Raw genomic sequence first — 27,450 nt, forward strand, 5'->3', positions numbered from 1 at the left:
TCATGACACTCAAATCTTTGATTAGTAAAAAACAAATTAAATACATAAAAAAAACGACGGATTTGCCTAAGGAATAGTTGTAACTCCTAGTCACTTTGTCAGCTGTTGACGAACCAAAGACGGCCTTTGGAAATAATGGGAGGATAATGATCTTGGGGAAATAACTGCCATCATTAGTATCACAGGTGAACAATGATTGATTGTTGTCATTTGTCTTCCCTCACAACGGAAACAGAGCCCTGTCAACAAGGGCTTAACAAATGCATCATCTCACATACCTGACCTGGCAACGTACAATTAATTTGACACTAAGAACAACGTTGAACAATAGAACTGGAATAGTCTTGGCTAGCAATTAAGTTTTGCATTCCTGTGTTGTACTGTATGTTATATGTTGTATACAGACCATGGTAGCAAACCAGTTTCCCCAAGTTATTCCTATCCTATCCAATGTGTGTGATTGCTGTGGCATGCTGTCCTGCCACGGACACCTTTTTGTTGTTGTCTCTTTACTTTTAATTTACACTAAATGTAAACAAAATGCATCAGCAATCTGTGTATACCAAGTGCATGGTAAAAATGTTTACTGTTTTGTATGAAAAAATCTACTCAAGGTAAAAAAAGGTATAAGTTGTGAGAAAATAAGGCAATTTATTTTAAACAAACTGTACAACTTAACAACCAACCAAAACAAACTCAGTACAGGTGCAGAGCCTGCAGTTAGTTTAGAAAACATATTTACTCTATGTGTAATTCTTAGTATTGAATATTTCCAAACTAAACGTCAGACTAAAACTATGTCTGTAAACCAAACTGTGGGCCCTGCTGCTGTAAACTACAACAATTAAACAGTAACTTTTCTGGTAGCTTTCTAACTTCTAACAGTGTTCCAGGGATCCAATTTTCCCGTGAGGAGAGTTTGTTTGTTATGAGAATATACATTAGAAAAAAATGTTCACTTCTCTGAGACACCCAACATTACATAGTGCACCTTTAAGATGAGTTCACAGCCCAAAGAAATGTTCAAGAATCCACATTGGAAAAAGAGCCACAGGCCCACAAGTGAGAAGGTGCTGCTGTACCTTCTGCATGGCCTCCTCTTCCAGCCTGCGTCTCTTGTCTAGCTGTTTGGCTGTGGCTGCTCCTGCTCCTCCTCCTGCCATCTGCTCCTCCTCTAGACGACTGGTGGACACCTTGGCCTTCTCATATTCCTCCTGCCGCTGGGCCTGCAGCAGCCGAGCCTTCTTCAGAGCACTGTCTGCCTCATGCTGAGTACACACACACACACACACACATATATATATAAAGTTGATATACAGACAGACAAACAGAATACCACACATTCTGCACATTCAGTATGTCCAAGGACAGATATGCCACACACACGGGAACACTGTAAACAACAGTCTACGAGTGTACTGTTCTTGGCTTTTATAGTTTGTCTATTTTTCCACTGGATGTGTCTACTACTCACATGGAAACCACAATCTTAGTTTACAGGGATAAACACAAGAAGCTTTTAATTACGGAACAATATACAGTGTGCAAATCTCTTTTAAACAGCCCCATAGCGGGTGGCTTTTTACAACTCCAAACCTTTTATATACCATCTATGCTCCAAACCCAACAATGCTTACCAAACCTAACACCCACATATGGATGTGATGTTTACACCCTCTGCTTATTATCTGTATTCCAATAACGTAACCCAAGGAATGTATTCAGTATTAAATAAATCATTAATGTTTAAGGATTGTTTAATTTTTCTAATAACAAGTGTTATGTTAAGAGCTATTTAAGATTCAAAACTAATATAGTGTTTTATAGCAATTCAATAACAAGTGACTAAATATGTACAATTGCAGTGTCAAGTGTCATTAGATTAGTTAATAATGCTGTCAGAGGTAGAACAGGATGACTGGCTGGTTGTAGGACACTATGACAAGTGAAGCATTTGTATGCATGCACATACAAGGCTTAAGCTTTTCAAGAGCATTCTTGGGCCAAGCCACCCAGAGGTCAGTGAAACATCTATACATTTGTGTGTGGCCTTCTACAGAATGCAACCTTAAGGGCAATCAACTCACCATTTTCTTTAGCTCTCTCTGCCACTGCTCCTTGACCTCTTTTCTTAGTTTGTCCAGCTCATTCTTTCTTGCCAGGAGGGGCTGGAAAGACACACACACACACACACAGTCAGTCAGTCAGTCAGTCAGTCAGTCAGTCAGTCAGTCAGTCAGTCAGTCAGTCAGTCAGTCAGTCAGTCAGTCAGTCAGTCAGTCAGTCAGTCAGTCAGTCAGTAAGTCCTTTTGTTTTCATATAACCCAAGTCCTATTTCAGAGATGCATTTTTCTTTGCTTTGTAGGATTACCTGCATGAATTTGTTGCTTTGGAGTACTGCTGCCGTGTGAAGTACCAGCTGGCTGTATTCAATGTCATGTTTGAAAGCCATCATGTAGATCTCACGGAAAGGCATGAATTCCTTGAATCAGAAGGACAAAGTCTTAATGTTGATCCCCAACAGCTCAAAAGGCGGCATTGGAATCAACTGCAACATTTAACTCACCTGTTGACTTGCAAGCGTCTTTGCAGATTCAGCCATTTTGGCGTAACTCTTTGCACACTCAATATCTGCAACATAGACCACACTGAGGTTACTTGGATGTAACAACATACACACTGCTCTCTACTGGCCGTGGCAATTTGTCCTTCATCTGTGTTAACTGTGGGAGCTTCTAAGTCTACCTAAAAACAAGCCGTTCCTGATTAAAATCACAAAATGTCCTTGAGTCATCATGAGACAAATCTATAAAGCTAATCAGTGAAGAACGTGGATGTGTTAAAATACAAACAGCATGTATGTTTGCCTGATAACAAACACACAGTACTGTACAGTTTGACTGAGTGCTTTGTGTCCCTGTGTTGGCTGTCCGAGTGACTAAGTATTGGACTGAAACCATTCATTAACTGGTGTGCCGAACAAAGGCTCTCACACCACACACTCAACCTTGAGACTTCATTGTTGAAAGTCCAGCTCAGGACATTTTCTCAGGAAATAGGTCCCCGATTAATCCCCAGATTTGCGGCTCAAGCTAATAAGCTAGGCACAACATGACATTTATGCACACGGTTGTAGAATAATCCTATTTCAAATTGAACAAAGCTAAAGTAAAACAAAAAAAAAAGGGGGACATACAAGTAAAACAAGATGGGCATGATGAAATCTATTGCATTGTTCGATGAGTGTGCCTGGATACATCTAAAAGTGGGTATTCACTGGGTTGAAAGTGAATGTAAATTGAGTTAAAGAAAGTAAAGTAAATAAAAATCCCAACTGTATACATTTGAAAAAGTACTTTCAAAAAATGAAGTTTCTATGTCTTAATAATAATTAATAAGTAATAATAAAAATGTAAATCCTTCTCCACTCAAAAATGTGCTTTACTTATCGTCTCAGTTAAACAGCTAGATGGTACGAGCAGGGTTTTGTGACGTCCCAATTAGTTTGGGAAGCCAATCATGTTCCAGTGTGTACATGACATGTTTATGAAAACATCTAATAAAAGATACCCTGACATGAATACCTATACTTAACTTCAGTATCTCAACACATACTTAACTACATGGTCATGACAACAACAACAACACATGACGGCTGACTTTTCGACTTCAGTGGAACAGGTGCTACCTTAAACTGCTTCTTCTCTACATGTCAGATATATACAGTAGTTATCAGTATCTATCCCTCCACCTGTTCCCTAACTCACCCATGCTGAGACGCTTGTCCACCCAGGCCAGCAGCTCTTTGGTGTACTTGGACCAGGTCTTGGCGTAGTGCAGCGCTGACTCCACACCGCTGTCCTGCCGCTGCAGTGTCCTGTCCACCTCTTCTGCCCGAACCGGCGGACATGGACCTGGGAAAAAAAAAACACCAGAATTATAGTGAGATTATGGATGGTGGGCTTCAAGAAATAGTTCAACTTTTTAAATGTTTAGCTTTTTGCCTCACTTTCCGGCTAAAGAAAAGGTGACAGAAACCGTTCCTATAACTGTGCGTGCATTTTTGATATAGCAATGGGCAAAGGTCGCCCATCCCGGTTAGCTTAGCTCAAACACTGGTACTCAAATGGAAAAAGGTCAAAAGATAAACTTTACAACATCACTAAACGCTCCCGTGTGTTTGTTGGGACTTGTTTCTTTACCGCGTTATGTCGCGCTCTACATTTTTACACCTAATGTCCTTTTAGAATCAAATACATATATTTTGACCTGCTCCCCTCGACTACCAGTGTTTGAGCTAAGCTAACCTGGATGAGCGACCTTTGCCCATTCACATCTAAAAAAAATGCACGCACAGTTACAGAACTACTGGTGTTAGTAATAATAAGTTGTTAAGGTGAGTGGTCATCTAGACTTGAGGGCTAGTTGTGTTCATACCCGGATAACGCCAAAGGGCACTCTATTGGCAGTAACACAAGCACAACAAAGCCATAACCCAGCAACAGTTGGTCAAATTAAAGCAACAACATGTAACTTTCCGGTTTGGTGAGCTTCAGCGCTAGAAACTAAAGGTCTCTAAAATTGAATAGAAATGAATTGTCATAAAACACACATGCGGCTGTTACACCTGACCCTCATATACAATGTGCATTTGTTAACTAGTCGAGGGTTGAGAAGCCATTAAAACCAGTCATTTATTATATTACATGTTGACGAAGTTGAGATTGGGTTGTAAGATTCCAAACTTATAAACTTAAGTTAAAGATTGACCAGAAAGAGACACTTATTGCCGTGCAATGGATGGATTGGTTGATTGCCAACGTGTAAAAGCCTGGCCAATATTATTTCTCGTGCGGCTTCTTGCTCGGTCACTTTCTCTTTTTTCTTCCTATACGTTTCCTTCCTCTTGTGTCTCTTAGTATCTGCCAATGGATGAAATAGTACCATGACAGACATAGAGTGGACTATCTGGCTTGTATTTATCTGAAGGCTGTTGTGTGAATTAACACTACTTGTGCCGTAAAGCACCACACACTAAGCGCAGCCTGCTGCAAAAGTTACATAGTGCTGAAAGCAGGCGACCGGGGCACTCTGAGGGGAATAGTACAGACACGATTTTCCCTGTTTAAGGTAAAAAAGTTACATATTGTTGCTTTAAGACTTAATATTTATGAATACGCTTTATTCCCATCCAATTTGTCGGGATTAGTTTCTCCCAATACATTCACATAGCAGCACCAGAGCGCAGTAGCTGTGGTGTTCTAGAGATCTGTCTTACCTGGTGGATCATCTTTCTCCGGACCTGATCCTCCAGATTCCACAGAAAGGTTCTCAAAAGACTGAAAAACAGACGGATGAAAAAAAACTGATGAGGGCACGCTCTGCTAGCATACTTGAAACAAGTCTTATCAGAAACTCAACTTCCTTTTTAGTGCAGTTATGAAACCAACAGCAGGAAAACAACAATACATAGGATCAATTCATCATTTGCCGGGGCCATTTTGGGAACATGCGTCAACCTGAAAGAGTTCGCTTAGCCTCTGAACTCAGCTGAGTCATTTTTCATATCTTTAGCTTGACAGTTCAGGGGCAGTAGGCCACATCCTGGCGACTGATAAATGTATGTTTAAAATCTGGAGATATATGAATACACTAATATCAGCCTTCTGATATATCATTTGTAATGAAAACTACAGTTCCCTGAAGGTGGTAAGTGCCAATGCGATCCCTCACTCAATGTATTAAACCAGAATGACACAAAATAAACATTGTACTTTTCTTACCCTGCTTCTCTTAGTCAGGGGGAGCCCCAACACTGATCCATTCTCTACATCTCCCATAAGGAAGTCAGACACTCTGCAAAACACAAATCAACAGATTGAGAAAAAAGAAATAATAAACATGTTCAAAATTGAAGCAGCAGCTGGGAATCCCTTTAATTTCTGCTTTAGCTTTAGGCTACCCCCTTTTTTCGTTCTTGCACTGGATTGATTAAAATGTGCTATATAAATACTAATTGACCTACATAAATGATGTACTCTCAGAATTGAAGGAGAACAAACACAGTTTTCAAAACCTGACCTTAATGACTACTGAATAACTGTATTTGTCTGTAAAAAAACAAAAAAAAATATGAAGTGAACCATTGGAATCACGGTGATGACATATACTTACACATTGCCAAAGGTGAACGCCAATGTGTCGATAGCGGTGTAGATCTCTCCGAATAGTTTCTGTTTGTTCTCTTCGTTCACCTCCTTAAAGTTGACCCCTGTCAAAATGTAATGAAATAGGATTGGGTCAGTCTTTTGGTAGCAAACCTTAAAATCACGTTTATACTGTAGACTTCCTGCATTGGTGCCATTGATATAGCTGTGTTTAAAAAGGCATGGATCTCATGCTATATGATTCATCATCCTGTCCCATGACATCAACAATGGAGTCGAGGAAAATATGCCTTGAGTCATGCTGTCCTCCACAAGTCACACAGAGAGCTAAAAGGAACTGCTCAGTTTGTATCTCAAATGTGCTGACATTTGATTTGAAAAAAGGGAAAAGTCCCACACAGAGGCATCCAAAAACAACTTTGTACCTTCAATTGGTAAAGATAAGCAGGGCCACAAGTGTATATATTTGGCTGTAATCTGGAAAGTCAGTAGTTTCCTGCTGTAAATCTAAACACAGTGATGACTGAGGAAAGAATGGGCAAAAAAACAAAAAAAAAACACCAGCGTTCGTACGGCTGTAATCAGTCTTTACAATAAACTTCCTGTCCTGACTGAGCAGAGGGGAAAATAAACCAGGAGAGAGATGCTCAGGAAAAACATCAGACCAAAAACCAAGCGATAAATCAGTGACGTCACTGACCACTCTGCTGCCTCCATGATTTCCTTAGTATTTCCCTTTCCATTGGAACAATAGAGATGTCTAGAGTTCATTTTAAATAGAAAACGTATTGTCTTTAGTTACTGAGTTCTACCTGATGACTTTTGCTTGAAAGTTCCCGTTGTGAATCCAAACTTTTTTTTTTAAGTTACGATTAATGGATCAACCATACGTTGGGAACAGTTCCAACTAGACAAATGGCTGCTTAAAATCAGCATTCTCACGACCTATTTGACCAGGCCTCACCATGTATGTGCCAAATAATGGAATAGTACCCACCCACCAACGACAACCAAATACTAAGATGATTCCTCAGTAGCTAGTACGTATTTATTAAGGTTTTTTTTTGAAAGAGTTGTCGGAGAGCTGTGCTGTGCTACAACTGTCAAAACTACCCATTACCCACCTCAGAACTTTCTCCAGAATGATTCCTGTTTAACAGAGATAAACAGTCTTGATCATGACCAGTGAACACTAACTTCCGGACACCGAAACGCAATTTTTTTTCTGTCCACTTTAAAATGCCAGGGAAAAAGTGAAGGTTCTTCAGGGTGTCCAATAGTATGTTCCTTTATCCATCAAGAAGAGCACTTGACCGGGAGAATAAGTCCAACGTAAAAAGTATTTAAAAAAAAAACTTTGACAGGTTCCACCAATGTCCATTGGGCCATGGAAGCCTCTTTCAACCCCCAGGCCAGCTACTCTAGACACCACCATTCAAAAGCATGCAACTCTCTTCTGGTGTTACATCTCCTCCTCTTCTGTCCAACCCCTACCCCCAACAGGACATCCTGAGGCTGGCTGGAATACAATGCCAGTACTCGCTCAGGCCCCAACCAGTGGTCCAAACGTGGAAGTTACATCATCGGGGAAAAATGGTATTGTTTCACTGGAAAAGCACAACACTGTCGAACACTACTCAGCTGCAAACTCCTACGCAGGATTCATGTCTAAGAAGAACTTTTCTTCCCAATAAAGAATAATGAGAAAGTGCAGTGATGTGGCATGCAAAACAATTTGACTATCACAGGATGCAGAGAGTGGGAAAAAAAAACTCTACATGTGAACAGCAAGTTGATGTTATGTTTGGGTGCACCTTAAAAGTGTGAGGGAGTAGAAAAAACACAAACATAACACTGTATTATCTGGCCTGTACAATAAAGCGGTACACTTTTACTATTTCTATTAAACTATCATTAAACAAAACACAACTTCCTCATCACATGACACACATTTACATATCATAGCATGCCTACATTTATTATCCAAGGCTTTTAGGTTTTGTAGTGAAAAATGTTGGTAGAGGAGTACAGTAGAGACATTCTCTCTGAGGGTCAGGAAGTGAGCAACTCTGGCCACCTAGTGGCAAAGAAACATTATAGCATGCTTCACTGCACATCATTATGAAAAGATATGATGATTTCAGTAAATGTGGTTACATCAAAATACATTTAAATGGTTATATTTAAAAATAAATATATATATTTGTTAAATGTACATTCTTAAAAATCCTTCTACATGCAACATCACTAAGAACCTTAAAGGAATACTTCACCCATACGGAACCAGCGTTCTATCATTATAAAATGACTATTATAATATAATGAATGAGGTTTTTCTTCCCTCAGTCTTCCCTTAGTCTTCCCTTGGCCCAGCTGTCCTGTTAATCCTAACCCTTACTGTGATGTCACAAGAAGGAAACTGTAGGGTTAGACAGTGAGACCATAAAACACTCTTTCTGCCTTTTCTTAGGCTAGGATGATCCGATTTAATTTTTGTTGGCACATTTATACCAAATAGGATCTCCGAGTTCAATACACCTTCATATTCCAACCGGTGAAGTAGGCCATTAAGAACGCTAGTATGAAAGCTGTCAAATCTAGGCTCCCTTATTGAACAGTTCCTAATCTGTGTCTACATTGTGCATCATCACGTTTGAATGCTTCACAAAATGTCAAGTTGATGCACGAAAGGTGGGACTTGCACAGACTTAATAATTGTTTATAATGGCACACAACTGCACACACCCATTTGTGTGGGTGAACTCATTCCAAATATCTCAGTGAAGGTGAGCTACATTAATATGCAGATCCTCCTCGGGCTTTATACACTTCAGCATGTCACCATTCTTTATTAAGCAACAGCTTTTCCAAAAAGCTATATGCAGCCCCTCTATGCCCCTCTTTGCATTTCAAATGGAGACGAGGTATACTGGGATTCTTGTGTGGCGGCCAAGTTAAGAATTGACCTGCATGCCAGATCATAATCTCAGAGAATAAGAGCCTGAATAGGATTCCTCGGTGTATTTCCCGCTGGACTGGCAGACAAAGCACAAAGGACACAAAGACCTCTTGAATCAGGTATCTGACTCCCAAATATTATTTTTCTTAGTCTCTGTATGGGGTTTGAAACACATGCTGCGGCATTCTAGGCACGCAAGTGACTTCTGACAGGGCTGCGTTGCTTTGAAGCCTTGAGAAAAAGAAAAAAAAAAGACCTGGGAGGACAGAGTGAGAGAGGACATAGTAACAGTGAATGTCCAGTAGATAAAACCTTCATGTGAGTAGGGGGGGGGGGATTAGATAAGCAAGAGACGGAAAACAGACCTAATGAGGAGTGGAGGAGTAGCTGGTATGTTTTACAGGAGCGCTGCGAGTAGTGTGTGTGTGTGTGTGTGTGTGTGTGTGTGTGTGTGTGTGTGTGTGTGTGTGTGTGTGTGTGTGTGTGTGTGTGTGTTAAAAGGGAGCTCTGGTCATCACTGCTCACCTTTGACCGTGGCGATGACGGTTCCCGCTGTACTGAGGATGTCCACAGAGTTGAGGCTCTGGTGTTTGCTGATAATGGCCTTCAGGACTCGCAGCAGCTCCCCGAGACGCTCGTGAGCTGCCTGATGGAGGCATTCATGGTGCTCTGCGAGTGACAAAAAGAGACACTTTTGACGTGACTATTCATTTATTCTCAAGCATTTATTCTTTAAAATGATGCCATTGACAAGTATGTTGCATATGATTTTTAGAGGCTAGAACAATTACATTATTTAGTATTTAGGTCATACTTAATGCTTTGAAGTATGTCTTGAGTGGGACAATTATGCTTTAATTACGTGACTGGAGTTGTATTTTCGCACTGAGGCTGAAAGATTCCTCAGATGAGCAGATTGAACCCAGCTCTTTGAAAACCTCTCTTCTTTAAATGAATGGCGCAACCTCATTGGAAAAACAGGATTACTACATGACATTCCAGCTTTGTTGGTTGAAAGAGTGACCATGGCAGCCATGTATGACTACTGCTACCCATTCACAGCACTGCTAGCCAACACTATAGCACTCAATGGTCTGTCTAAGCAACTGGGCCATAAAGCACAAAACTCAGCAAACCTACACTAGTACACATAGAACTAAAACGGTGCCAACCTGACAGCCAAGTGCATAAATAAACGTGATACACTGCTCTGCTCTTTATGCGGTCAACAGCTAGTCAGTTAAACAAAGGAAACATGGCATCTCAGCTATGTGGTTGTGTGTACTGCTTGTGACTTTACTAACACTAGTAGTCATCCCCATAAACACAAGGGGGATAAAATGCACTTACATGAAGTAACCTTGATAATGTGCTCTGAGCAAGGGCCGAGGAATGAGGTCATGAATGATAAAATGTAATGGTACATGAAATGGTCAAGGTGACATTTGAACAACCGTGACAGACTGTGTACTACAAGGTGTTGTGACATTTTGGGGAATGTCGGGTAGCATGGCAGGCATTCCCAAAATGAATGGCACATTAGGAAAATGAGAGAGATGGCGAAGGGACACACATCTCTACGTATCTCACGTAAAAAGAACACACAGACACACACACAACTGGCATTTTGAACAAAATATGTTCAATTCTAAACTGTAACCACACTAAATGCCTATTATGTTGTAGGGCAGGCTGTCTTATTCCATGCTTTAACTGTGATCATCATACTTGCATACAATTGAGTTTATTCTTGATCTGCATGCAACTTCCTATAGGCTAAAAACAATACCACACACACACACACACACACGCACCAGCACACACACACACACACACACACACACACACACACACACACACACACACACACACACACACACACACACACACACACACACACACACACACACACACACACACACACACACACACACACACACACACACACACACACACACACACACACACACACACACACACACACACACACACACACACACACACAAAGAATGGATATAGGCAGTCAAAGCCACATTTTGTGCTGACGATCACCCCTGGATTACCCCTTCATGGAAGGGGGGATCAGAACGACTTTAGCTGTCTCCCATTTTTTCTTTTATTCATTAGCCCTCTTTTTGGAGTGGGACAAATAGTGCCGCCAGCGGGCCTAATAACACTGGGTCTGTGTAGCCACCATGACAATGCTAGCTGAGGCCTGACCCGGAATCCAGTCAGTTTACAAGCAGGTGACAAGTTCATACTGACCAACTGGTCACAACAATAATCAAACATGCAGTCAAAACTTACCCACCCACTTAAATGCAGCCAATGCGCACACCCTGCAAATCAACAAGGGGCCACTTAACATAAATCCAAAGAGACCTGGAGTGATTAGGTAAGATGCAAGAACATAACACCGCACCAAGGTCACGACGTAACTCCAGGTAAACGCTTGCAAAATATCCTCGTACAAACAAACAAAACCTTGGCAAACAGAGCGCTTGAAACACAGACACACCAACATGATTACATAAGGACCAGTACAAATCCCAGACTGTTCCACTTGCAACATGAACTCCTCCATGCCAACATGCCCCGTTGCTTCTGGTTTGCCAAAAAGCTTTCTCCACAGGACCAGGAGAGTCCTATCCTTCACCTTAGCAACCATTTTCATCCATCTTCATCACATGTCATGCACAGCTCCTTCGAGTGCCAAGGACAGAGTAGTTTCTGATGACAAAAGCCTCTCGTCCTTTTTGTTTCAGCTGGCCAACTTCACACGAGGCAGGAAAAGGGCCAGTGGAGGCAGGAAAAGGGCCAGTGGTGTGCTTCTGGCACAAGCAACGCATCAAACCGAGACTCCGTTTCTTCTATACAATCGGTGCACATACAGCATGCAGAGAAGGTCATTCTCTTTGTTGGTAGCTTGGATTACTGCACATTTGTACAATCCTAGAGTAAAGGAGAAACACTGCCCTGTAAACACTGTTATTTTGTATTGGCATGTGTGCCGTAGTATTAAAATCAGATCACAAACGAAAATCCATTCGACTGGCAAATGACAAATTAAACAAAATGTAGGTGTTTTAGGTGTGCAAACAATGGTTTAGTCTATATAGTCCCTGGGCTTTATCTCTTGCAATCTTATACAGTGACCTCCAACATGAAATCATTTGATAAGGGGTCAAAGTTTTCAATGAGCCGCTTTAACCCCCTAAGCCCTTAATTGGTCCAGGTCAGTTAGGTTCCCATTTATGGACATTATCATTATTAACGGCCTAAATCATCCCTACACAGGCTATAGTCTCCCATTCACCGGACGAGTAACTGAATCCCTGGAGTCCTGGGAGGCATCAGGCTCCGGACAAGCTAGAGGTTTATTAAGGACGAGCCTGAGCCATGAATGCCCCACGAGACAGAGGGTCTTCCTTTGCAAAAAAGCTCCATGAGCTTCGGTCTTCAATGGCGGCTGTGTGGCCCATTGGACTATCCTAAATGGGGGCTAATTAGCAAGACCTTATGGTTGTGTCCACCAGCTCAGCAGGACAGGGGATAATGTACAGAGACTGATGATTTAACCCTTCAACTGCCATTCTGGGCGAGACACAAAAGAGAAGAAGACTTGTTCCCACCAGGGAGGGCCGTCTGACTAGTGTGTGTCGTGTCAGCGGTGGTTAATGTCACTTTTTGGTATATGGGAAAGAACATTTGGAAAGGAAAAAGCTGCAGTTTCAGAAGGCTAATATTAAGCCATCTGAAAACTGGCAAAAAAATAAATAAAATAAAAACAGCTGCCGGGAAGATCGCTCTGTTTTTTCCCCAGGGAAGACCACAACGTTTTTTTTTTGCAGGGGAGGACTTGTTTGAGTGATGGAACTTCCTATTGTCCCTGGGGGCCACACTAGCAAACAGCGGGACTTGCTGCCTCAAGGGGGCTACCACATGAAGCATTTATGGAACAATAAATCACAACTGCAGCTTTTCAGTTTTCACGGGAAAAGAGGGATTTGAGGGTGTGCGTATGTGTCTTTTGTCCATGTGTGATGGTTAGCAGTGGGAGGATTGTAAAGAGTGATAGGGGAGGAGTTTTGGTTGGTTTTGGGGGGCGGGAGGGGGGGGGGGGGGGGGGTAGTGTGTTATTTGGGGTAGTACTCTCCCTTGGGATTTGTCCCAAATTTATCCCTGCACCCCACTTCCCTGCTTCAGTGGGGGTTATGAGAGAAGGAGAGAGAGAGAGAGTGAGAGACATTCCTGGGCATAATAAGCCCTGGTGAATGAAGGCTACAGGGGGATCAGACTCTGATCCTGATGAGAAGGAGGCCGCGGATCAGGAGCCGCTCTGAGGCTGCCAGTAGCACATTGCCAGGTTTTTACTTCATTAGCGTCATGGAAACCCAACATTCCAGCCTCTTGTTTGGGAGCGGGGAACGGGAGTTGCAGGCGCGTAGGGTGGAGGGGGATCCATAATGAAAACATTGTCAAATCATTCACCATTGAGATGACACCTCAATACCAAAACATTCAGATGCCCCTTCTGGAGCAGCAACCTACAATGGACAGACATGAGGCCATAGAATCCCATTTGATCAACATGTTGTTGTTCAGTTCTGGTATTGAAAGAAAAAATATGTTACACACTTATTGATGTATTCTTTATTATATGTGTGGATTCAATATTGGTGAGCATAAACCATGTAGCCAGCAAAAATAAGCAATATTCTCTATTTGGGAAAAAGTTCAGAATACGACCTTCCATTCCGACCACACCGAATACCCAAAAGTTGTGCGATTCAAATGTTATTAGTGGTCAAGCATGCTATGCAAATACTCTACTTAACAAAGGGAAGCTATGCTCATATGTATTTTACATTTACAATAGTGTATGCAATATGTCTTTGAACGGTTGTTTTGCTTAAGCCATGTGTCAGTTTGGCTGCACTCAAAGAAAACTGAAGAATATTAAGAAAAAAAAAATCAGGTTTTGTGGCGAGTCCAGTGAGACTCAAGCATTGAATGTGAAAAGAAATCGCCCAACAATTTATAGATTACCATAATGAGAAGAAATGGAATTTGTTTTGTTGCACAAGACCATCAATGCTATAAAAAACAGATGCTGGCATTTTTGTTGATTGTGTACCATAAGAACACTTTTTTTTTTGGACATATCTCTTTGAAGCACAGAACTTCAACTAGGGCCTGACACAATATGACTTGGCAACATTCCTTTCGCTCTGACCCTAGCTATGCTCAGTCATGCATCGCAAATCATGGGAGCAATGTATTATTTATGCTTCAAAACATTTGAGGGAACGGAGGGGTGCCTATTGCCACAAAGCAAGTGTGAAATCACTAAACATGTCACAACTGGGTCTGCAGTGGTCCCATCAAATGGAAGCAGCTCCTGGCAGTGGGGGCTAAAATAGGATGTTAGACAGGCTGCCCATGACCAATGTCAATCAAAACACTCTCAATGTGTCCTATTGAGTCAGACCACAGCTGGACATTCCAACTACTCACAAACCTTGCCTCTGTATAGTGGCAGTTGTTTCAAGGAAATTGTGCATTCATCAAAAGCTTTGGTAAAGCCTATGTTTCAAGAGGTTCCTTTGAGGTTTGCCCCCTTCTTCACAAGGCAAACAGAATGTGGGTCTAATAATCAATCACTGTGTGACTCAATAACCTCTGGTTTGTTCAAAACGATTCTTCTATAATAGCCTTAGGGTGAAATGCCATCTCAACATCACCAGATCTTAAATGAGGTATTTACGCCCAATGCTTAAAATGAGCCCACTGCTTCACTCCAAATCCAAACTATTTGCCAGACTATAAGGGGATCTTGCAAAATGGGTCCACTTAACCTTTAACACTTGGGCAGGGTCACTTCAATGGGTGGCCCATACGTCCCTCCATATCCCCCTCCCTACTTCCTGTGGTCAGTGGCCCTGGTCCACCTCTGCCGACAGACCACCGGCGGTCCACTCCACGGATTAGCAGATTACATGCAGCTGGTAAAAAGGCAGGGGGACCTTGCCTTTCCCAGACTCATACCGAGGCATTCCCTGTTGCTTCACCTTTGAAGGTCTTTTTCCCATGACTGCGTGCACAAAGAGCTGGCGTTTAAAAAAAGCGGCCAGGGCTAGACACACAGCACCTTCTACCTAGGCAGGGGGCTTCCATGTTCCCCCTATGCAGGCTACTGCGTTTGTCAGGCTTGTTAGCTGTTAGCTCAAGAAACCAAACGGGAAATGGAAAACGATGCTCAGTGAAGGCTTTAAAATAGGAAACGCCTGACAAAGTCTGCTACTATAAAAGCAACACGAGAGATATAACCACATATTGCAAACCCTGAAGATCCGATATAACACTGACAATTATTCTTAAATCCATGGGTGAACTGTTGAAACGAGAAAAAGATCTCCTTCAAACACATTTACTCTAGGATATTTCTCTCTTTAGTCCTGCGCATATAAATGAGATACCCAGTGTGTAGTGAAGAATTTGTTTTTCCCCCCTCTTTCATTTCTCTTTGGAGCTGTCTGTCACTGTGAGGAAAGACAGGCAACCTTTCTCTGTGGATATCCCCCCCCTCACATCACAACCACCTCCGCCTACTGTTGATGCAAAGCTCTGAAGGTTGGCATTCCAACTATGCTTTCTTTAAGAGAAAACTGCAAATCCCCCCACCGTGCAACCTCTAGCTGGCAGCCAAACTTCTCTGGCATTAGACAGGAGAAGAGACTACAGTGGCTCCCCAAGCGGTGCAATGTAGGCAAAGGAACATCAGCAGGCCAGAGAAGCTGTCCAACAAGTACAAAGATAGGCCCCTTTAGTACACCTGTCAAGGGCTAGAACTGGGAGGTGAGGGGCTAAGTTTGGGGGACAAACTCAGCATTGAGAACAAGAGGACACTGTTTAGATTTAATAGCATCCTAATCCTGAAAGAATGGGCTTTGTGCGCCGGAAAGCTTGCACTAGAAAACTTACTTTCATATCTGCCAAGACATTTCATTTGGTCAAGTGTACAAAACAAAACCATTCCGAGTATCTCTCCACTTTGGGCAACAGCAAGTGTGGAATGGAAATGGGTGGTTTTATGCATACAGTTGGAAGAATGCCAATTTAAAAAAAAATGTATTAAAAAGGGATAATATAACTAGCATTTAAAGAATATGTTGGAAGATAAAGACAAACAATAAAAAACATCTGTAGAGTTCCATACAAACATGGTGAAGGTATTCAGAGCTGTGGGGGCAATGATCTCTACTTGCCAATCTAGTGAAATATTTAAATGCCAAACGGTTGGGAAATGTGCTGTTTTGGATGCACCTGAATTCTGTCCTAACAGTTGGTTACATGGAAAGGCGCTATTTGTTATAGTAAGTTTATCAGCTTGGAGAAGCCGATTTCGAGAGACAGATACAGGCATTGCTGCTTGTGTGCCGTATGTTTAAATCACAACTTAAAGGCTCCACTTTCCTCCCCCGCCCTCTCTACACTCCAATGACACCTAATTTGAGTCTCACAAGACAGGGCAGATTGGTAGTGGCTATGCCTCACGCTCAGTCTGTTTACCTCCTAATCAAAAAGCGTCTCTATTCCTTTCACAGAGCTCCTAAACTTACAGAATGTTGTGGACAAAGACAGTGGCTGGTTGTCCTTCTCTCTCTCTCTCCCCCGTCAACTCTATTGGCCTTAACCAGTTATGAGCTGAACCCAGCATGGGGCTGACCCGGTCACATGCGAGCATGCCCTGACTGGGCTCCGGTTAGAGCACAAGGCCAATTATGTTCAGTTCCACCACTGCTATACGCTGTGAAAAACATTTGAAACTTTTCAGCAAAATCTCACCTACGAAATGAGCAGAGGTCATTTCATAATTTGGCATGGCTTCTAGTGGATGCATCTCAATTCAACGTTCATATTGGCTCCCTGCACCACACGTTGTTTAAAAGTGCAGGATGTTAACAGAATACTGCCTCGCCTAATTATAGATGTCTTTAATCCAATGAACAGGGTTACAGGCTACAGATTCAAGGGCTACTTAGGCTTATTCAGAGGATAAATTAGCCATCTTTGCATCAAATCCTTAATCCAAGCAGAGTGAGGGTAGGGCTTCGTATCACACAACCAAAAAGGGGGCAGTTAAATCTGCAATCTTTGTTCGGAGTTATAGGTAAGAAGACTACTGAATAATTCTGCCATATTCACTATCCTCCTTGATTACTTAACAGTTGGACACAAAGTTCCTCAGCCTCCTCATCAGAGCCCACACTCCTTTGCTTCCAATGTGTAGTGTGGGAACTTTATCTTAGTGCGTGGCAGACATCGACAGACTCCTGGAACAAAGCAGCCCCAGCAAAAACAGTGCCCATAACTATAAATCTTACCAGAGGGAAGGAAGGAGAGACACACAGAGAGAAAGAGAGAGAGAGACACTGAGAGAAAGAGAGAGAGAGAGAGAGACAGAGAGAGAGAGAGGGAGCTCCCTTGGGCTACAACTTGAAAACAACTTACAAATCTTCCAAATACAGTTGAGCTATTCAACTAGACAGGTATTTGCCACCTGTATGCAGCGTTCCTTAATTGCACGCATTGTACATTGCTGAAAGACAGATTACAAGCTGATGGTGGCTTGTACCGTGTATGATTTGACATTTAGTTCTGTTTTTTCAGACAGAGGGGGATAAATGGACCTGCCATATGTCGCGATGCACTTTAATCCCAGGAGGGTAACAATCCAAAGACCCCTAGCACTTCATCCACTAATGCTGCTGAGACAATAGCTGTACTTTTATACAAAAGATCACCCAAAACAATTAAGGTAATGTAATACATCCTGTTGGGGGGGCTTAGTGTGCAAGATAAGCGCTCAGTATGATTAAATCAAGATCTCTGGGAAATGTATCAAGGGACTCCAGAACCAACTTTGAAGTAAGGAAGGCTAGTTGCATGTGGCCTGTTTGGGGTAATTTACAGTGGCTTTAAATATGGGCACAGTAAAAAATAACCATAAAAGGAACTTTCTAGAGGCAAGAAGCAGCTTGCAATGCTTTACAGTGGATCCCAGACCCAGTGGGATAGACTGTGTAAACAGAGCACAGTTACAGCCATTAAGAAAGTCTGGAACGGTTAGAGAAAAAGCCCAAGTAGGGCTAATTTTAGGCTGGTATTTCACAAGGGGTGATTTGGAACACAGACCACTAAAATAGCATTTTGGGCTTTCTCTGAGGACCCTGGACAGAACGGCTTTCCCACAAAGCTGAAGCATCACGGCAGAAGAAGCACCGTCTGTTTTCCCCCCTCATCTCTACTTCAACCACTGCACCATTATCTGTACTGCCAAATGATTTGAAGACAAAAAAAAAAAAAACTTACTCCAGAAACTTTTTTTGGGCTCCCTGCCACATATTTGAAACCAAATGAGAGTGTGAGTCATGTGCATTAAAGTGTGTCTCTGAACATTTACACACCTGCTGAACATTTTAAGTACGCACCTGTTAATGATTAAAAGCCAGAAGCACACATTCAATGTAAAAAATTAAACACACACACTGATTAACAGAAGACAATTATGACTCAACGCTTATGACTCTAGGCACAACACACAGCTGTCATACATTAACACCGACACATTACAAACGGTGACTAATGATGATGAAACTGTGACAAAGTCATCATTTCACATGTGTTTTCACACCTCGCTTCTAAGTTGACACCTGGAGAGAAAAGAAAATCTAAAGCCCGTTAGCTGAAGCCAGGTCTGGGTATTTAGACAAAACTGACGAGAGAAAAGCATTAGGAATTTAAAAACCCAGCAGTGAAAATCAGTCTTCTTTAATTACAATGCAGACAGATCCAGATTTAAAAAGGTGGAGTTAGTGATTCTGGAGAATGCTTGTTGTCAAAATCACTTTTTGTACACCTATCCGTGCTGTATGGGTGCTGGAAAACATATAAAATGTATACAGCCTAGTCTCTGTAAACAGGCATGTGGCTAGCTACAGAGGTCCAACACGCACAGTACGGACAGGTTGACAAAAAGTTATTTTGACAATAAGCGTATTCCGAGAATCGCTGACTCCACCCTTAAAGGATATACATAATTGCTCAGTGAAGTGTAACATTTAAAACGGTGCTCCACTGAGGGAATATAGCTTGCTGGTGCCGTCATTAAGCAGCTGACAAATACAAAAAGTGGCGATCATTCTGCTTGGCAGCGTCCAAACACGAAAACACTGATGACACACCTGTCAAAGTCAGGCAGAGAGACAGCCACAACAATACACCCTCACTCTCCTAAAATAGACAATGAGATAATGCACAACAATCTTCCGCAGAGCTCCTGCAAAACACCAGCGACTCCAAAACAAACCTTAGAGTCCGTTAGGGCCAGATTTGATTTTTGTTACGGCTAATCTTATGATGGAGATGCCTCAGAGGCCCCCCATTCACTGTTACACACACACGCGCACACACACACACACACACACACACACACACACACACGCACGCACGCACGCCACAAGTGACCAAGCTCCACAGCTCATCAGCTCTGAGAAAAACATCCTCTGTGACCCGACCTTCAACATAATAATCCCTCTTCAGTTACTTACATGTCCGTCAGAAGTGGCCACTGGTCCTTTAAAGAAGAATGTGAGTATATCTGTCACACCAGAGATGCTGTGAGGAGAGCTCACCACAGACCTGGCTTGAATGACAGCGCTTGAACAATTTTTTCTCAGACACAAGTAAAAAAAAAAGAAAGAATTACATTTTTATCGTGCGTCATTGACTCCAACCTCAACGACGTCACAGTTACCATTTAAGGTCGACGTGCATTGCTAGAAAAATAAACATTTTCTTAAAAATAAAACATTCTTTATGGAATTGTCAGGAGAACCCTCCCCGCGACCCCCACGGGGACCAATCCCACAGGACACAGCTATTCTTCACTTGGGAAAGTATCAGTTCTGCTAAAAAGCTGCTAGTTGGGGCACTCCGGTGGTTTAGTGGATAGAGCCTGTACCATATTGGCTCAGGCCTCATTGCAGTGGTCGCGGGTTCAATTCCGATCCGTGGACCTTTACTGGTTGTCATCCCCCCCTCTCTCTGTGTCCCCCCATTTCATCTGTGTACTTTCAAATGAAGCTTGAAAATGCCCAAAAATAATCTTAAAAAAAAAAAAAAAAAAGCTGACGGTTAGCAGCAGTATATGGCTGTCAGGACAATGCACTATCCCGTAGAGGTACATCAGGGCTCTAGGCTGAATATTGCTCTTGACTATTGGCTCCTGATGGTACAAAGAACTTTCAATGCGTGGTCAGGGTAATGAGAGGTCTGAACTATTGAAGTGAAGAGCTGCAGTAGACAATATGGTCATAAATTAGGGGGGGGGGAGTGGGGGGGGGGTTTAAATCACATCTAATCACAGCGCAAGTCAGTGACTCCCAACAATACGCTAGTGCTAAACCTCAACAATGACACTTTGAAGACGATCACTGAGGATGGGCACAAACCGTCCTGAAATCACCCAACTAAAAAAAAAAAGCAGCTCGATATAAGGCTTTGTGTTTGCATGGGGTCAAGAGTCTCCCGAAAAAAAGAACTTTCTCCTGAAGTTTGAAATGACTTGGAGGCACAAAGGTCTCTATGTTCTTCATGAGTTCGTTTTTTTAAACCCGCACTTAAAAGTCCTAAAATCCTACTGACGGCCTACGCAATCCGTATTATTTGGAGGGAACGCAGACTATGAACCGGTTTCCGAACAAAGCACCCCGGGCTTAATGTCTAGTATGCCAGCTATGCAATGTCAACCGAGAGTCAACCTGTGTGTGCATGCTGCCTTGATCACCTTTTAATCCATTTAAACCGACCAAAGTTACAACAGTATCTGCGCTCCACTTGCCATGACTTAGCCAGAAAATGTGGAATGAAAAAAAATAAATGAAATGGAAGTGGAGCTAAGAAAATTGAAGGTATATTTCTCCTTTAAAAACAAAAAAAGCTTTCTTCTGCTCCATAGAGCTGCAGACATCCATCCATCCCTAATTTTGCACACAATGATTTAGAGCTTTGATCCTTGACTTGCTGACACAGGGCACTGAAAAAGTCTCTCCAGATTTTAAAAAGTGCCTCCTGCAAGATCTATGATGCTCTCTGTAATGACCACGTGTCCAGCCGGGGTCAAGCACCTTTACTGACCCCTCCAGACAGACTATATAGAAGCCTGGGATTCCTCTTTCTCCAGGGCTTGGCTATCATGGCACAGAGGCAATGGCCAGGAACAAGGGAGCAGCACATCTTATCTAGACCTTTTCTACCTGATCTGGGGCATTAACAAATCTGGCTCTGGTCCAAATAGCCGACGTCAAACATACAGAGATGAGGAATGTAATAACCCGCCCACACAAATGTAAAGAAACACACACACACACACACACACACAAACACACACACACACACACACACACAGAGGCAGGATTACGTCTCAGCATTGACTGTAAACATCCCTATTCCCTACCGTTTGGAAATGATCTATTTCATCACCAGTGAAGGGAAGCCTAAATTGCTGGCTTAGAGGGTGTTTTATTCTAGTCTAAAAAGCTTAAGTGTCAAAAGTTCCAGCTGGAATGCAGCTGTTCTGTAATGTGGCTTCAGCAGAATACATTTTACATTTCATGGAATAATTTAAAAGGTGCACTATGCCGTTTCAGAGGAGGGAGATTTGTTTACATTTGCAGAGCCTGCAGTCAGTTTACAAAACATATTTTCTCTACATGTAATTCTTTAGTCTTGAATAATTCTATCCTCATAAATCAAAAACTAATTATTTTGAGGAACCTGGAACCAAACCTAAGACTAGAATATGTTAATACAGGTTAGCTTTCTTACTTCAAACAGTGTTCAAAGGATCACATTTTCCCGTTTGATTATTCAGTTATGAGAATATACCCTAGACAAAGTTCACTTCTCTGACACATCCAAAGTTGAATAGTGTACCTTTAATTTACACAGTGTGTGCAAAAAAAAAAGGACATGTTCAAATGTCTCAGAATCTGCAGCAAAAAAAACCTTGCCTTTTCCTGAAAGGTTTCCACAATATTGAGAATGTATTCCTGCAAATAGCTCAATGTGTAGAAATCCATCAAACCATTCAGTAATAGTTTTTAGGGAGCCTGGGAAACACACTCATTATATTTTGTAGGCTACTTTACAGAGAGAACCGAACTAGAAGTAAAAGTGAGATAAGGTTGGTTGAGTGACCGTGCAGCCAAGGCCGGATGGCGGGACAAAACAGGTAGATAGACCTGGGACTGTGTACACTGTGCTGAAAGCAACAATGTACAGTCGACTGACAGTTACGATCCATTATAAATAAATCTCTCTGGCTGCGCTTACACTGGTCCGTTTCTTTTTCCCTCCTCTGCACTGTCTGCCACTAGTTCACGTTTTAAAAACACGCTCACGTCTTGTTTATGAGACTTGTAGATAATAACAATCACAAAGAAGAAGGAGCAAGGTTTATACATCATGTGTGTGTTAATGTCATCACAGTAAACCGGGAACAAAGACGAATTTGTGGAAGTACAGACTTATGTTATGTATAAAAAGAAGACCACATCCACTAAGACCAGTTGTTGTGGCAACAAATCATTTCCAGGTCATCCCTAATATAGACACATTGACACACAGATAGAGCACAGGTTAACAGGTTTGTTGGTGTAAATGTTAACTGATGCTATTGTTATCCTAGGTGTGAGATATCTGTTCCTCAAAAAGTATGGTTTCTAGTTAGAGTAAGCCACAGAAGAAGGTTATAAATACAAAAATTAATTAAAATAATGTGTGTTTTTGCCACACTTCTCCTAATGCCAGTCAGTGTTCAGCTCTTTTTCAAACAACATACCTTTGGAGTTGAACACTTCTTTAAGTTGGAGAAGCACGTCGGCAAACTTGCGCACGTCGCTGACCAGCTGCATGATATAGTTTGGGTCTGAGGCGGGGGTGCTATCGTTGGGGCTGTCCGGGCTCTCCTCCGGGCTGATGCTCTTGGAGAGCCAGGGGCCCGCGCTGGCAGGGCCCGCTGAGCCCAGGCTGGAGCTGGAGAATCGGGAGATGCCTAGAGAGAGTTTGGCTCCACTGCTGGTGCCCGTGCTACCACCACCACCACCACCACCTCCTGATCCCCCGCCTGTACCCTGGCGCAGCATGGCAGCCAGCATGTCTTATATTGGTCCAGTGGCCCTCAGGCCCTGATCACACCGATATCCTGCAGGTCAGCTCCGTTTATCACACCCAGCTCTGCACCACGACAGGGATGAACACTGCTGCCAAAGAGAGAGAGAGAGAAGACTGGTAATCTTAAGAACCATTTTCCCAATACATTGCAGCACACACTTTGCATTTCCAGCTGCTGGCTTTTTGCAGGACAAACAGCATGACAGCAACAAGTAGTGCTATACAGTACTATTCTTCATTGACACTAGTGTTACTTCATTTAAAAGTAGAATAGCCGTTCATTCTCTTCAAAACACTATGAAATGGGTCAGGTAGTTGTTGTTGTAGTGCTAAATAAGTCTCAATATGTTCCATATGTTACAACCAAACACTAGTCTACATAATCATTATGTTGTGCTTTGTTGTAATGTATAATCTGTCTTTCAGTTACACTCGTTCATTACACTGTGATAACATACAACACATTACAAAGGACATGGAACTCAAGAGTACAATACATAGCCTATTCAATTAGTAGATAGATTTGATGATTAGAGGACAGCTTTCAGACTTCCACGTGTCCCTTTATACTTTAATCTATAAACTGGACTTGGGGTTACTACTGTTGTCAAATCAACAGGCTATTTATTTAGCACATTTAAAACAAACTCAAATGAGCAAAATGCTGTACAGGTTTAAAACACAATATATATTTAAAAAAAGGTTGAGTTAAATGAAAATAAAAACGTAATTAATATAGCCTAAATCTCAATTTGTAGGCTACTAAATGAAAGCGCAAAGGGGTGAGTTGGACAGAGCAGTTCTGATTACAGGTAGACTGTTTCAACATGTTATAGGCCTATAGGCTACCCAATGGTGGGAAAATGTTAACCAGACATTCATTGACAAAATCAAAGTGGAGAGAAGACAGAAAACCAGCAGTGGAAAGAGTTAACGCAGGTTGTCACGTACTCCCCTCTACGCAAGGCGCATCTCCCAGTGCTCAGGTAGATAAAGAACACGAGATTGTCGGTTAAAATTACGATAGTGGGGGAATTTAGTTGCTTTTCGTTGAATAGAGAAAGACAACACAAACTAGTGTTACACCCGTCAGATAACTTAGTTTGGCTGGTAAATTCGGCGTCCATAAAATATACCAAGCGCCGCTTTTTGACATACAATCTCGAATGTTGCAGCCACTTCTGACTGCTGGATCGCGGGACTACCGGCTGGAGCGTCGGTTAGCTCGGAAATATGAAAACAAGAAATTATGAACTTTGGGATTTTGTGAAACTGTCATACACGATTCATGTAGACCTATTGAAGTATGCCGAATGGCGTGTAAAGAGGAATTCTGTGTTCCTAAGTTCCTTCAAGAACTACTACAACTAAAATTTGCCCGAGAACATGTAGCCTACCGGTATTTTCCCCGTAAAAAGTACGCAGCGAATTACAAGGATTCCAGACAATGTTAGGCCTATGTTGATTTATTGATCAGCAGCGATTTCCTTTAGTAGCTACCCAAACAAAGGTTTAAACTTATTAGACGCAATTACACACCTGCCTTAAGATCCTGAAACATTTCAGTCGAGGAAAATCCTGACGAGTCAAAAGTGACCGATGGATGGCCAATCTTCAGAAAGATAAATTAATCCACAAACACCGTGCTCACAGTCCCAAAATCCCGCACTGTCCTTCTCAGCTCCTCGCTCCATGTGATGTGATGTGGGCTAGAGCGTGTGCGTGCGTGCGTGTGTGAGTGCGTGTGTGAACATTTCGTGTGGAATCGTCCCCTCAACAACAGGTGTCTGGAGTTTTAAAAGTGTAATGCAGCCACAAAAACTGTGAAAAATCCGGTTTGACCTTTCAAAATAATGTCGCCTCGGGAATTCACATGACCTGCTTCAACGCGTTGGTGTTACTTTGAAAGGCATTCTACCAATTAGGCTTCATCTCACATTTATATTCGCTAACTTTAACAACAATTGTTGTTAAAGTTAGCGAATATAAATGTGAGATTAGTTTGCTAACCCTAAATTCAAAATGTTTGCTTTTAATCTATTATTATTTTTTAAATAGTTTTTAAATTGTATTCTCATAGGCTAAATTCCGGTAGGCCTATTGTTGTGAATTGACCAAACTGAAATGTTGACTATGTCCATGATCAAAATAAAACAAATTCGATACAAGTCTCATAACCAGCGCTAAGCAGCTATATGATACGCATTTGACTTTACTGTGAACGAATGAATAAATGAGATCTCTTTTTCGGACCATTGAAAACAAATAAGAATAAAAAATGACAATAGACTATGCATAAAACAATTATAATAAAAAAAAATTAAGAATAATTTCAGCATAATACAAATTAAACCCGTCTGAAAAGGAATACGAAGAAGCCTGGGCTTTTCAAATCCTACTCTTCACCATAAATAGGCTAAGTGCAACATCCAATACAATAGGCTAAACAGACTTTTAAATAATACAAACATATTATTCCACTCAAGCTAATACATACTGCAGACGATTAGTGATCCATGCTGTACAGAGTTGTACCAAAGCAGCAAGTGTTTTCGCTGTGCTGCAGCCTGACTTATCTTTATGTGGAGCAGGAATCTTTGGGGACATAGGGACATTCTCTTGAGAATGACATGCAACTCTGTCCTCTTTAAAGAATGGGCTTAAATAACTGTTCTCAACCACTGATATCATCAGAGAGTTGAGAACAATGTTTTAAACGGGAAATCGTATTTTGTTTACATCTGCACAATTTGCCTAACTATACACTCTGACTTCCAATGTATGACTCATGGATTTTATTTTACTTTATTTAGTGAATGGGAAAAGGCCTATGTCTAAACGGTTTTAACAACTCCTTTACTGTCTATAACCTTTGCATATTTTCAACCAGATGCAGATCCAGCAACGTTTCCAGTGTGTGTGACTGACATCTGCTGGTGGCATGACTGTAGTGGCGTAATCTTGGTTTGGGATGTAGGCTATGTTGTCATAATAATATGTGGATAATATAGGCTATAGTGTTTCCTTTGGTCAATATGGGATTTCAGGGATATAGTCTGACATGTCATCACTCTATTCAGCCTCTATTCATGGTTCCGTCACAGTTTAACTTGCAACTCAGTGTTCTCTGCTTGCTGCACCAAATCTGCATTACTTTAGCTTCAGAATATTTGGTGTATCTATTGGTAATCACTAACATACAATACTATAGAAATCATGACATCCATTTGTTCCACCAGTGTCTATATTAGTAGACTATACCCTACTAAAAGCATAGTAATACTATGCTTTTAGTAGGGTATAGAATGCTGCCACAACCTCCTTTAATGGTCAATAAAGTCATTGAAATAACTAGAGATAATGAAGTTAACCAGTAAAATAGGTTAAACTGAGGAGTAAGAGTAATTTGTCTTCAGGACGAGGGAGTTGATGGTTAACGAGGGCGCGAATAATAATTAGAAGACGTCGTCATCCAGTGGTCACATTGTGTGGCCTACACATACTGTAGAATAGATAGTATAACCTACACCACTGTCTAGTTTAAAAAAAGCTTTATTTTGAATGGTCTAACCGGAAGTGTATAACTATGCTATTGTGTTTGCCTTGACTCTAGTATAGTGCAGCCGTAGTTACTCACTGTGACCGCAAGAGGGCGTCTCTCAATAACTGGAGACTGGCTACAAAAACGTAGACAAAACCTACTACTTTGAATTGTTTTTGTGAGCGATTAGATATTTAATCTGAAGGTTAAATTGCTTGTTAGTTGTTCAAGTTTTTCATATATTTGTATTATATAGCCTAACTCTATATAAAATATAACAATATATATACTTTTTACGGTACAGATTTTGAGTAAAAAATAAAGCTGAATTCAGCTCCATAGTCATATCTTGCAAATAACAACTCATTCAATATGTGGCATTTTTTAACTTTAATAAAACCAGTTCCTTTAAAGGTTAACTGGTCATTTAAATTCTGTCTTGTTAATGGGCCACTGACTAATATTACAGTTATTATTACATATTGAGCTTTGTTGTTTTTAATTACAATAGTGGTGGTTGTTACATTCTGGGTTGTGGTTACGAA

General features: G+C 41.6%; 1 protein-coding gene across 4 annotated transcripts in view; it reads right to left on the reverse strand.

Moving 5' to 3' along the window:
* Window positions 1-25,097, reverse strand: part of arhgap29a (Rho GTPase activating protein 29a) — a 35,193-nt gene extending 10,096 nt beyond the window's left edge. For 2 of the 4 annotated variants that reach the window (XM_080050180.1, XM_080050178.1), the window contains exons 1-11: window positions 24,904-25,097; window positions 23,033-23,450; window positions 9,652-9,795; window positions 6,175-6,271; window positions 5,784-5,856; window positions 5,279-5,339; window positions 3,768-3,914; window positions 2,567-2,631; window positions 2,372-2,482; window positions 2,088-2,168; window positions 1,083-1,268 (exon numbers count right to left, since the gene is read on the reverse strand). In XM_080050180.1, the coding sequence (XP_079906306.1) occupies window positions 1,083-1,268; window positions 2,088-2,168; window positions 2,372-2,482; window positions 2,567-2,631; window positions 3,768-3,914; window positions 5,279-5,339; window positions 5,784-5,856; window positions 6,175-6,271; window positions 9,652-9,795; window positions 23,033-23,348 (1,281 nt within the window). In that variant the 5' untranslated portion in view covers window positions 23,349-23,450; window positions 24,904-25,097. Of the gene's footprint in view, window positions 1-1,082; window positions 1,269-2,087; window positions 2,169-2,371; window positions 2,483-2,566; window positions 2,632-3,767; window positions 3,915-5,278; window positions 5,340-5,783; window positions 5,857-6,174; window positions 6,272-7,291; window positions 7,542-9,651; window positions 9,796-23,032; window positions 23,454-24,903 lie in introns of those variants that run through there. The other 2 variants (XM_080050179.1, XM_080050181.1) reach the window with 2 other exon arrangements.
* Window positions 25,098-27,450: the final 2,353 nt, after the last annotated feature.

This window comes from Ammodytes marinus, assembly GCF_949987685.1.
Source record: "Ammodytes marinus genome assembly, chromosome: 21".
Taxonomy (NCBI): domain Eukaryota; kingdom Metazoa; phylum Chordata; class Actinopteri; order Uranoscopiformes; family Ammodytidae; genus Ammodytes; species Ammodytes marinus.